Genomic DNA, 12543 nt, shown 5'->3' on the forward strand with positions numbered 1-12543 from the left:
GACCGGGAACACCGGGAGGGGACGGACACCCCTGGAAGGGACCGGGACACCGGGAGGAGATTGGGACACTGGGAGGGGACCCACACTCTGGGAAAGGGCCCACATCCCGGGAAGGGATGGACACCCCGGGAAAGGACTTGCACCCCGGGGTGGGGACTGGAACCCCAGGAGGGGACCAGGACACCCCAGGAAGGGACCGGTACCCTGGGAGGGGACGGGGACACCGGGAGGGCATGGACACCCCGGGAAAAGACCAGCACCCCAGGAGAGGACCGGGAGCCCAGAAAGGGATTGACACCCCGGGAGGGGACTGGCACCCCGGGAGGGGACCAAGAGCCCAGGAAGGGACAGACACCCCCAGAAGGGACCCACACCCCTGGGCAAGTCCCTGCCCACGCAGGCTGGTCCCCACCCCGTCTCGGCCGTGGGGCTGCCCGGGGGTCAGGGCTGTGCAGAGCCCATCCTGCTCCCCGGGCCTGATCCTGTGCCATGGCCGGGTGGGGTCTGCCCCCCGTACCAGAGGCCTTGGCCTTCCGCTCCCTGGAGGGGACCCCAGCAGCACAGACCCCCCAGTACAGCCCCCAGACACCGTCCCGGGGCAGAGCTGCCCCCCAAACAATGGGGGGATGCATGTGGGGCACACATGTGTATGCGTGGCACACGCGTGTGCACAGGTGGCACATGCAGACATGCTGGAGCGTGTGCCCGGTGCCGGCCATGGCCAGAGCTCACCCCCTGCGCAGCCCCCCAGGCCTCTGCCCCCCTCCCTGCTCTGGGGGGAAGGACCCCCCAGCCCCACGGAGCCGCTCGCTGGCCACTGGGCTATAAATATCCGGGCCATGGGTGAAAGAGAAGCCAGGCGAGAGCCCAGGGAGAGCGCGGGGGCCTGGACCCCCACGTAGCCCCCCCATGCTGCCCCACACTCAGACCCTAGAGCCAGGGACGGGCACACAGGGCCGGGCCCCCATCAGGTCATGGCCCCATGGCTTTGGCCAGGGAAGGTTCTGGGGGGGCCACAGTGAGCTGGAGCACGGACACACACATGAGCCCCCCAACACCTCAGCACTGGGGGAAGCAGAGACTGTGGGGCAGGGGAGGGGGCAGGCAGCGAGCCCACACTTACCTGCACGTCCCGAGCACCCCCAGAGCATCGCCCCCTCCCCAGGGGGGCTGGGGGTGGGGGGGTCAGGACAGCACCAAACGTCACCCAGAAATAATCCCGGGGGACTGAAGGCCCCGGAGCAGTGCGGGTCGGGGGAGACGGGGCAGCATCGCCCCCACCATAGGGCAAACTGGAGCCACTGCGATGGGCGAGACCCTCGGGGCCGGGCACAGGGGCAGGGTGGGGGGGTAGCCCCCCCCCAGGGTGTGGAGTGGGCACAGCCTTGGACTCCTGTGTCCCCATCGCAGCCTGTGCCCCCCATTGTCCTCTCCAGCCTGGGACAGGCATCAGCTGCGGCACCCACCGCCTGTCCCAAACCACAGCCCCCCCTGCCCCCCCCCCCAGCACTGGCTGGGGGCTCTGGGGAGAGGGGACAGGGGAGAGGGGGTCTGGGGACGGGGGAGAGGGGACAGTGGGGGTCTGGGGAGTGGAAGACAAGGAAGAGGGGACGGGGGAGAGGGGGTCTGGGGACAGGGAACAGTGGGGTCTGGGGAAAGGGGGACAAGGGATGGGAGAACGGGGGACAGTGGCCATGGAAGAGGGGGTCTGGGGACAGCAGGAGAGGGTACAGAGGAGAGGGGGTCTGGGGATAGGGGGACAGGGGAGAAGGGCTGGGAGAATGGGGGAGAGGGGCCATGGAAGAGGGGGTCTGTGGACAGGGGGACAAGGGACAAAGGGTCCAGGGAGAGGGGGACAAGGGACAGAGGGTCTGGGGATGGGAGGACAAGGGACAGAGGGTCCAGGGAGAGGGGTTTGAGGGAGAGGGCCAGCACATGCTGCTGTGGGGCAGCCCCCCACCCTCCGCACCAGCCAGCAGTGGCGGGGCAGGATGGCCGGGCAGAGCCTGGGAGGCACCGGGGCGGGGGGGCTAGCAGGGAGGGGGGGCAGTGGCCGCAGGGACACGGAGAGCCAGCAGCCGGGCACCAGCGCAGCGTTTATTGGTCTGAGGGCAGGCTACATTCTGCTGTCGGGGTGTGTGTGTGTGTGTGTGTGTGTCAGCAGCAGCCCCTGGGGATGGCCAGTGGCTCACAGGGGGGTCCGGGGAGGGGGACGGGGGTGGAATGAGACGCAAATGTGGGTCCCCCGCACCCCTCAGCACCCCAGGAACTCTCAGCATCCTTGCCCGGACCCCTCTCAGCACCGGGACCGTGCAGGGGACAGCCAAGACAGCCGAGCCACAGTGTGTGTCCCCCCCCAGCACAGCCTGCACCAGCCCCCCCTGCTGCCAGCTGGGGCAGGGGGCTCCCCCCAGTCGGGACCTGCAGCTCAAGCCCCACTCGGTGCCAGCAGTGCAGAGGCAAGGGACGTGCCAGCGCAGGGGGGTTGTGACAGAGGCAGGGAGGAGGGAGGGGGCAGCACTGCAGCCCCACGGCCAACGTGCCCCCCCCTCTCCAGGGCAGGATGTCCCCTGGGGGGGGGGCACGCACCCAGGCAGACCCACCTCTCTCCCTGCTCCGCCCTGGGGAGCGGAGACAAGCACCAGCCCCCCCGAACCGTTATAGACCCGGGCTGGACAGCCCAGGCTGGGGGGCAGCCCCCCCCCCGCCCCGGCAGCACAGGGGGCAGCCCCGTGGGGAGGGGACATGTCCTGTGTCCCTGGCACTGCTGGGGGGGGGCGGCTGCGGAGGTTGCCACTCTCAGGACCACTGTGCCTTGTGCTGGAAATAGGCCTCGAAGCGGCTCTGTGCATAGTCCTGGGAGGGGGGAAAAGGGAGTCAGGGGCTTCTCATGTCCCTCTCTGACCCCCCCCAGCCCCCCCACGGCAGAGGAGGGGGGACGTGCAAGGGGTCCCCTGGCAACAAGGCACCCACGGGCAGCGCTCACCAGGTACCCGAACTGGATGGTGGAAATCTTCGCCTGCAGGATGGACCACAGCCCCCAGAAGAAGTGAGAGGCCAAGGCGAACCTGGTGGAGAGCGGCCGTCAGCCCCACTGGGACCCCCCCCACACCAACGCAGGAGGGTTTTGGGGATGCTGCCCTCTCTGTGCCCCCAGGACGGCCCCTGTGGCCGCAGGAAACCCCCCTTCCCCCCAGGCCCCGGCGTGCTCCTCACCGGTTGACCTCGGTGAGCATCTCCTCCTCGATGCGGGCCTGCTCCTGGTGCGTGGTGTCCCCACCTCGCCCCGAGTCCTCCGAGAGGTAGTGCCGGATGAAATGCAACTGGAAGGGGGACAGAAGCTGGCACTGCCAGGTCTGGGACACCCTCCCCAGGCTCCTCGAGGCGCACCCCGCCCTCACTGGGAGCACCCCCTGCTCTACCTGCTGCTGGCGGCTGGGGTAGTTCTCCAGGGACGCCTTGAAGAAGGGCCAGGAGTCGTGGGTGTAGTTGTAAGCCCACTCGCAGAAGTGGTTGCCGATGTCGAAGCCCCTGGGGAAAAGGGGAGGGTGAGCAGAGCCCCGGCCCCTCGCAGGCAGGAGCCCCCCCCTGTGCTGTGGGGGCTGCTGCAGGGCCCCCCCCAGCCCCCAGACCCACCGGTAGTTGTAGCTGCTGTACTCGAAGTCGATGAGCATGAGCTTCTCGGAGGAGGAAGCCTCGTGCCCGGCCAGCAGCAGGATGTTCCCTGCGCACAGACAGGATGGGGGGGGCTTGAGGGGGGCCCACCAGCTCTCCCCAAGCTGGGGGGCAGCTCGGGAAGGCAGGAGGCCGAGCCTGTGCCCAGGGCGGGCAACCAGGGAGAGAGACCCGCCCCCCCCCCGGGGAACAGCCCCTGCACTCACCCTCCTGGACATCATTGTGGCAGAAGACCACCGGCGAGGGGGTGGCCTCCAGCAGCTCCCTACGGGTCAGGAGAGACGCCTCAGCGGGGGCAGGATCCGCTGGCCCTCGCCCACCAGACACAGGGACATGGGGGCCACCGCTGCCACCGCATGCGGGCGGACAGAGCTACAGACACAGCTGGGACCCAGAGCGTGAGGAACCTGGTGGGGACCCTGCCCCGGGGACACCAGGACCCCTCTGAGAGCTGCCCCCCAAGGACCCGTGTGCGGCCTTCAGCCGGAGGGCACCCTCCGAGGACATGTGACAGAAGGGACCGCTTTCCAGAGAAGCTGTGCCCCCCCCCCAGACTCCCCCACGCGAGGAGGTTGGCAATGAAAGAGGGTCCGTGCCCGCCCCGCGCCGTGCCAGCAGGCAGGGGAGGCTTCACCTGAGGCTCTTCATCTCTTCCTGCAGGTTGTAAGCCTGGAGGAGGTTGAACTTCTTCAGCTGCTCTTCCTCGGAGAAGGTGAGCTCCGAAATCTGCTTCAGGTACCTGGAGCCGAGGAGATGGCGCTGCGGTGGGACGGACACCCCTGGGTGCTGCCACCCCCGCAAAATCCCCTCTCTCCCGAGCCCGGCATCGAGCCAGGGCCATTGCGGAGCTGCCCTGTTCCCGTACGTCCCACCGGCAGCCAGGAAGCATCCCCGTGCTCTGGATCCCGGGGGATTTTGGGGGCGGAGGTGACCCGGGAGGATGGCGGGTGCCCTCACCACTCCATGGTCCCAAACAGCCACTTGGGCTCCTTGTTGAAGGGCATCACCATGCCGTGGAACCGCGACATCTTCACCGCGATCTCCTTGGAGATGTCGGGGTCCTGCAGGTCCTCCGTCCGCAGGCGCCGGCTCTGGGGGGGGGGACGACACACAGCAGCGATGCGAGGGGCTCACCCACCCCGAGGGGGGCCAGCCTTGCCCTCGGCGCCACGAGAAGCCCCATGGGGTGGCCCTCCCTGCGGTGTCTGGCCCAAACCGGGGTGAGGAGCCCCCCGAGGTGGGCTCCAGCGGGATGGGGTGAGGGGGGGGGTCCATCCTGTACCGGAATGTACTGCTCCAGCCGCCCCTGGGGAAAGACCCCATAGAGCCGTGGCCCCAGCGCCCGCTCAGCCAGGATGGCGAACATCACGCTCTCCAGCACCAGTGAGTCCACGCCCTGCGGACACAGGCCGTGAGCCCCCAAAGACTCCACAGCCCCCCAAACCCCCTATGGCCCCCCCAAATCCCCCACCGCCCCCGCAGCCCCTCGGGAGACACAGGGCAGCTGCCAGGCCCTTGCTGGGGGGAAGATGCCGGCAGACCCCCGAGCCCTGCAGCTGCCCGGGTGCTACCGGTCAGGGGGTGCTGCCGGTCAGGGGGGTCCCAGCGCCCGCACTCACCTGCAGGATGGCCCCGTAGACGCGCAGCAGGACCTGCCGGGGCTCGTCCCCCACGCTCAGGATGTGCTCCGGCAGCGCACACTTGAAGAGCAGGTTGCTGAGCCCCCCGCTGCGGGGACAGGGTGGTCAGGGGCTGCGGGGGGTGTCACTGGGGGGGAGGGGGGGGGGCAAATGGGGAACCTGGGGTGGGGACATGACTGGGAGAGGGCCAGGGCCACCTGAGGGGGAAGCAGGGGTAGGACTAGGGAACCTGGCAGGGAACAGGGCCAACAGTCAGGGGACTGGGCTACCGGTCAGTGGGGCAAAAGGGCCGCTGGTTGGGAGGGCAACTGGGAGGCACTGGGCCACCAGTCAGGGTGGCGAGAGGGGTACCAGGAGGGGGATAAGGACACTGGTCTGGGGACGAGCTGAGCCACTGGTCAGAGGGACAACTAGGGGACACTGGGAGGGCGATGACTGTGACACTGGGAGACCGGGAGGGGGCAACAGTGGGACAGTGTGGGGGAGACTGGGCCACCGGGCGGGGGGGCAACAGGGGCACCAGGACGGGGACTGGGTCACTGGCTGGGAGCACAAGTGGGGGAGACTGGGAGGGGGATAGGGACCCTGGGAGGGGGGGGCAACTGGAGGACACCAGTCAGGGGACAGGCACACCGGGAGGGGGACAGGGACACCAGTCGGGGGGCAACTGGGGGACACCGGGAGGGGGACAGGGACACCAGTCGGGGGGGCAACTGGGGGACACCGGGAGGGGGACAGGGACACCAGTTGGGGGGGCAACTGGGGGGCACGAGGAGGGGGACAGAGCCACCGGTCGGGGGGGGGGGGACACAACAGGGGCACCGGTCGAGGGCGGAACTGGGCCCCCGGGAGAGGGACAGGGGCCACCAATTGGTGCGGCAACAGGCCCACCGAGGCGGGTAGGACAGGGGACACCGGGGTGACACAGGGGGACACCGGGCAAGACTGAGGAGGGGCCCGGTCACCGCACCCCCCCACCCCCCCTGGGCTAACCCTCCCGCCGCCCCCCCCCCCCCCAGCAGCGGCTCCGTACCTGACGGGCCCGATGCCAAATTCCTCGGGCCCGATCAGCTTCCAGGAACCGGCGAGGAACTCCCGGCACCAGGCGTAGGCCTGCAGGCGGGTAGCGGCGGGCACGGCCCCGCTTCCATCACCCCGTCCCCCCGCCGCCATGGCGGCCTCGCCCCGTCCCGCTGGGCCGCGCCGGGCGGCGGATCCGCCCGTCGCGGCCCAGCGGGGCGGGGCGAGGCGGTGGCTTGTCCAATGGGACGGCGCGCCCGTCCGCCTCTACCCAATGGGAACGCGCGCCCGGTGATGACGTCACGACGCACCAGCAATGATGGGGAGAGGCGGGGGATGCGGCGCAACGTGGAGGTGAAGGCGCGGCTGAGGGCGCCGGCGGCGGCGCGGGGGGCGGCGGAGCGGCTGCAGGAGCGGGGGGCCGGGGAGGTGTTGGTGCAGGCAGACACCTTCTTCCGCGTCCCCAGGGGTCGGCTCAAGCTGCGGCGGAGGAGGGTGAGGGCGGGGAGGTGGAGGGTTCTCGGGGTTGGGGGGGCGCGGCCTGTGGGCCCGGCCCGGCGGACCCGGAACCTGCCTGACCCCCCCGATGGTCCCTGACCCCCCTTGACGGTCCCTGACCCTTCCTGACACTCCTTGACCCCGACCTGGCCTGACCCTGGCCCTCGTGGACCCCGCCTCTTCTGCCCACCCTGACCCTGACCCTCGTGGACCCTGCCTCTTCTGCCTGACCTTGACCCTGCCTCTGCTGCCTGGCTCTGCCCCTTCCCAGGATGGCGGGGGGGAGCTGATTTTCTATGAGCGCCCCGACGCCGCCGGCCCCAAGCTTTCCTGCTTCAGCATCACCCCCACAGACGACCCCGACGGGCTGGAGGTGAGTGCTGGGGGGGCCCAGGACAGCGCACCCGGGGGTGCTGGCTGTTCCCTGCCTTGCGGGGGGCTCCTGCCCTTGGCTTTGCCCCCCCTGGCACGGCCTGCTGGTGTGGCTGCCCCCTTCCCAGCTCCTCTCCTGTGTTGCAGGCGGTGCTGGGGCAGGCGCTGGGCATCCTGGGCGTGGTGAGGAAGGAGCGACTCCTCTACCTCGTGGGACAAACCCGGGTGCACCTGGACAGCGTGGAGGGGCTGGGGGACTTCCTGGAGCTGGAGGTGAGGGGGGGTTGTCTGGCTTCATCCTGGCCGGCAGCTGGGACCACGAAGCCACTTCCACAGTTCTGCCGCTTCCCCACAGGCGGGTGGAAAGAAAGGGGGGGAAAGGGAAGGGAAGAGGAGGGGAGGGGAAAGAAAGGGAGGGGGAAAAAACCTGGTGGGTTGAGATAAAGACCATTTATTAGAACAGTAACAGAAAAAAGAAAATAACAATATTAATGATAATAAATAATAATAATAACAATGGTAAAAGAACATACAAGATGCAGTAACCCAGCACAAGTCACTCTCACCACCCGGTGATCGGTTCCCCAGCCCATCCCCAGCAGTGATCACACACTTCCACCCCCGGCCACCCCCCATTTCTCCACCAAGCCTGAGGTCTGTGGTACGGAATGTCCCACTGGCCCTTCCATCCTTCTGTCCGTGCTCCTTCCCAGCTTCTGTGGGAGCTGAGAAAGGTCCTTGAATAGTATAAACATCACCTAGCAGCAACTCAACCAATATGCGTTATTGACACCCCTTTCATACCAAATCCGAAAAAACAGCAGCCGCTTGAAAGAAAATTAACTCTGTCCCAGATGAAACCAGGATGGTGGGGCCTTGCTGGGGCATGGGGGCTGTCCCTGGGGGGCCCGGCCTCATCCTCCTTGTGCCCGCAGGTGGTGCTGACTGAGGAGCAGACGGTGGAGGATGGTGAGCGCGTGGCCCGGCAGCTGATGAAGGAGCTGGGGATCGAGGAGCAGGACCTGATCTCCGGGGCCTACCTGGACCTTCTCCTGGCCAAGGGGCAGTCAGGCTCGTGAGGGCTCGCTGGTGGCCCCTCGCTGCCACCCCTTAATGGGCTGTGACAGCACCCAGAGCAGGGGGACAGGGCTGGGCCAGCTCCCCCTCATCCCCCCCCTGCAGACAAATGATGCCCCATGCCCTTTGCTGCACAATAAACGTTGGGGACGGATGGGATCCGTGCCTGGGACCAGCCGCTCTGGTGGGTGCTGGGGGCTTGGTGCCGAGGTCAGGGCACCCACAGTCATCAAATCACAGAAGGGTTTGGGTTGGAAGGGACCTTAAAGCCCCCCCAGTGCCACCCCCTGCCCTGGGCAGGGACACCTCCCACCAGAGCAGGTTGCTCCAAGCCCCCTCCAACCTGGCCTTGAGCCCCTCCAGGGATGGGGCAGCCACAGCTTCTCTGGGCAACCTGGGCCAGGCTCTCACCACCCTCACAGCAAAGAACTTCTTCCCCACATCTCAGCTCCATCTCCCCTCTTTCAGTGTCAAACCCTTCCCCCTCCTCCTAGGGCTCCCCTCCCTCATCCAGAGTCCCTCCCCAGCTTTCCTGGAGCCCCCCCCTTTAGGGACTGGAAGGGGCTCTAAGGTCTTCCCGGAGCCTTCTCTTCTCCAGGCTGAACCCCCCCAACTCTCTCAGCCTGTCCCCATAGCAGAGGGGCTCCAGCCCTCCCAGCATCTCCGTGGCCTCCTCTGGCCCCACTCCAACAGCTCCATGTTCCTCCCCAAGCCCTTCTGGGCAGGGCTGCTCCCCATCCCTCCATCCCCAGCCTGGGCTGGGACCAAGGGCTGCCCCCACCCAGGGGCAGGACCCTGCTCTGGGCCTTGTTGAACCCCGTGAGGGTCACAGGGACCCACTTCTCCAGCCTGTTCAGGTCCCTCTGGATCCTGTCCCTCTGGCATGTCACCCCACCGCTCAGTGTGGTGTCATCCACAAATATGCTGAGGGTGCCCTCCATCCCGCTATCCATGTCACCCACAAAGATGTGAAGCAACCCCAGTCCCAGTACGGACCCCTGAGGGACCCCACCCGTTCCTGGTCTCCATCAGGACATGGAGCTGTTGACCACAACCCTTTGAGTGGACCCATCCAGCCAGTTCCTCATCCACTGAGTGGCCCATCCATCAAACCCCCATCTCTCCAGTTTAGAGACCAGGATGTCGTGTGGGACAGGGTCAGATGCTTTGCGTAAGTCCGGTAGATGACGTGAGTCACCGTGCCAGTGGAGGGGCCGGACCACGGCAGGGAGAGGGGTCCCAGCCCCAGGGCGGCTCTTAGCCCTGCTCCCTGGGGAGGGAGTGCAGGGGGGACTGCCCCACGTTGGCCCCAAGGGTGAGCCCTGCCCAGCCCAGTCCCCAGCCACTACCTCCTCTCCACAAGCCATGCTGCCCCACAGACCCCCCAGCCCTGCCCCCCCCCCCACCCCGCGTACAGGATGAGGCAGGCACAGGACCGTGGCAGCAGGCAGATGGCACAGCAGCACAGATGCCACCAGCCCACCAGCTCCCCGCTCACCCATCTACTGCTGCAGCATCTCCAGGCCCCCCCGCTGCCCCTGGCACCACTGGGCTCCACTCCTGGCACAGCCACGGCCCCAGCTTAATCCCAGCTCAGTGCCAAGCGCTGCCACCCATCATGGAGTCATGGAATGGTTTGGGTTGAAGGGACCTTAAGGCCCCCCAATGCCACCCCCTGCCCTGGGCAGGGACACCTCCCACCACACCAGGTTGCTCCAAGCCCCCTCCAACCTGGCCTTGAACCCCTCCAGGGATGGGGCAGCCACAGCTTCTCTGGGCAACCTGGGCCAGGCTCTCACCACCCTCACACCAAAGAACTTCTTCCCCACATCTCAGCTCCATCTCCCCTCTTTCAGTGTCAAACCCTTCCCCCTCCTCCTAGGGCTCCCCTCCCTCATCCAGAGTCCCTCCCCAGCTTTCCTGGAGCCCCCCCCCCTTTAGGGACTGGAAGGGGTTCCAAGGTCTCCCCGGAGCCTTCTCTTCTCCAGGCTGAACCCCCCCAACTCTCTCAGCCTGTCCTCCCAGCAGAGGGGCTCCAGCCCTCCCAGCATCTCCGTGGCCTCCTCTGGCCCCGCTCCAACAGCTCCATGTCCTTCTGCTGTTGGTGGCCCCAGAGCTGGAGGCAGCACTGGGGGGGGTCTCCCCAGAGCGGAGCAGAGGGGCAGAATCCCCCCCCTCGCCCTGCTGGCCACGCTGCTGGGGATGCAGCCCAGGGTATCTGGGGAAGGAGAGGCAGGGCCAGTGCCCCTCCAAGGGCTGGGGACTCAGGGTGTCACCAGGATAGCTGTCCCCCTGCATGCAGCTCTGTGGTAGCACAAAGCTGGCCTTAGTCTCACTCGGGACTCCTCCATCAGTTGGGAGGGTGGGTGGCCAGGATGTGATGGGAGAGGGGGGGCCAGGAGGGGCTGCAGGATCCCACCAGGCTCAGCACCCACCACTGCCATTCCCCACTGCCTTTGGACCCCCCCAGGGCACAGATTTCCCGACTGCCTCCAGGTCCTCATGGCCCTGTGCTGCCTCTCTGACCCCCACCACCTCCAGTGCCCCCCAGCAGATCCTGCCCCTCCCTGCATCCTGTCACCCACCACACTGTACCCCCGAACACCACTGACTCATGGGACTTACTGCCCCCCCCCGGCGTCCTGTGCCCCACCAGCACTGGGCTCCCCCCATGCACAGATCTATGCTGTCTCCCTGTGCCCCTACCATTTTCCGGCCCCCCCGGTGCAGATTGTCCTCACTGGCCCCTCGCCCATCTCGCTGTATCCTCCTGCTCCTCAGTGCAAGGACCCCCCTCCCAAGTCCTTGCGGCTTCTACACCCTCCTCTCTTCTTCTCGCCCCCCCCCCCCCCCGCCCCGTTTCACCCCGTCACCTCCATGCACGGACCCCCAAAAGCCTCAGGAGCACCCCCTGGTCCTCCCGGACCCCCCCCACTCCACCCTGCTCCCCAGTGCACAGACCCCCTGCTCCTCCCGGAGCCCCCCCAAAGCGCGGACCCCCTCTCCCGTATCTCCCCCCAGTGCACCCTCCCGCCTCGTTGACATCGGCCATCTCTTGCCCCCGCCCTTGCTCTCTGCCCCATAGCGGGACCCCTCCGGCGCCCCCCGCCCCTTCAGCACCGGGTCTCGGACAGCGAATCGCGGCCCGTCAGCACCGGCCACGCCGGACAGCTCCCTTCGCGCGGGCCCCGCCCCCGCCCCCTGTGCGGGCCCCGCCCCTCCCGCTCCCTATAGACCCCCTACAGCTCCCTATAGAACCCCTGCCTCTCCCTTACAGCGCCCTATAGACGCCCCCGCCCCTCAGCTCCCTATACAACCCCCCCTTATCCCTATGGACCCCTTGCCCCCTAAGAGCTCCCTATGGACCCCCTGCCCCCTTTACATCTCCCTATAGAACTCCCACTTATCCCTATGGACCCCCTGCCCCCCCTTACATCTCTCTATAGAACCCTCATTTATTCCTATGGGCCCCATACCCCCCCTTACAGCTCCCTATAGAACCCCCCGCCCCTCCCTATGGACCCCCTGCACCGTCCTGCCCCTCCCCGTACACGTCCTGCCCCTCCCTATAGACCCCCTTCCCCTCCCTATAGACCCCCCGCCCCTTCCCAGTGACCCTCTGCACCGCCCTACCCCTCCCCTACTCACCCTTCCCCTCCCTATGGACTCCCTTCCCCTCCCTATACAGCCCCCGCCCCCTCCCCTCCCTATGGACCCCCTGCACCGCCCCGTACCCACCCTGCCCCTCCTTACACAGCCCCCTGGACCTCCCTACACATCCCCCTACATTTCCCTATAGGGCCCCCCGTGCAGCTCTGCCCCCTCCCCTGCACACCGCTGCCCCCCCGCCGCATCCTGACCCCACTCCCCACCATGTGCCCCCCGCCCAGTCCCTGTCCCCCGTTATACAGCGCCCGCGCCTCTGTGCAGCCCCCACACCACCCTATACAGCCCCTGCACCCCTCCATAGGGAACCTCCAGCACCTTTCTCCTCCCCGCTAGAGAGCTTCCCTCGGGCCCCCTCCTTATACAGCCCACCCCCCCCTCCCTAGAGAGCCCCCGGCCCCTCCCTCTCTCCTCTAGACAGTCCCCCCACCTATACCATCCCCCCATCCTCTCCCTATCCCCCCCGCCCCTCTTCTGTAGACCCCCTTGGCCCTCCCTATACCTCCCCCTGCTCTTCTATACCACCCCCCGCTGCGTCCTATACCACCCTCCCGCTCCTCCTTATACCCCTCCCGCTCCTCTTCTATACCACCCC

The 12543-nt window shown here is 67.4% G+C and overlaps 2 protein-coding genes across 2 annotated transcripts; one reads left to right on the top strand and one right to left on the bottom strand.

Moving 5' to 3' along the window:
- Positions 1 to 2077: 2077 nt before the first annotated feature.
- On the bottom strand, positions 2078 to 6549 carry CHKB (choline kinase beta). Its single transcript, XM_074168060.1, has 11 exons — positions 6349 to 6549; positions 5295 to 5403; positions 4958 to 5071; positions 4633 to 4766; positions 4310 to 4414; positions 3882 to 3940; positions 3637 to 3724; positions 3423 to 3531; positions 3217 to 3323; positions 2987 to 3068; positions 2078 to 2856 (listed from the first exon to the last, which is right to left on the bottom strand). Exons 1-11 carry the CDS (start codon positions 6486 to 6488, stop codon positions 2800 to 2802), a joined length of 1104 nt encoding a protein of 367 aa, XP_074024161.1. The 5' UTR covers positions 6489 to 6549; the 3' UTR covers positions 2078 to 2799.
- A 118-nt stretch (positions 6550 to 6667) lies between these two features.
- Positions 6668 to 8453, top strand: LOC141462538 (adenylate cyclase CyaB-like). The gene is made up of 4 exons (XM_074144441.1): positions 6668 to 6830; positions 7105 to 7206; positions 7353 to 7478; positions 8141 to 8453. Exons 1-4 carry the CDS (start codon positions 6672 to 6674, stop codon positions 8282 to 8284), a joined length of 531 nt encoding a protein of 176 aa, XP_074000542.1. The 5' UTR covers positions 6668 to 6671; the 3' UTR covers positions 8285 to 8453.
- Positions 8454 to 12543: the final 4090 nt, after the last annotated feature.

This window comes from Numenius arquata, chromosome 2 (assembly GCF_964106895.1).
Source record: "Numenius arquata chromosome 2, bNumArq3.hap1.1, whole genome shotgun sequence".
NCBI lineage: Eukaryota > Metazoa > Chordata > Aves > Charadriiformes > Scolopacidae > Numenius > Numenius arquata.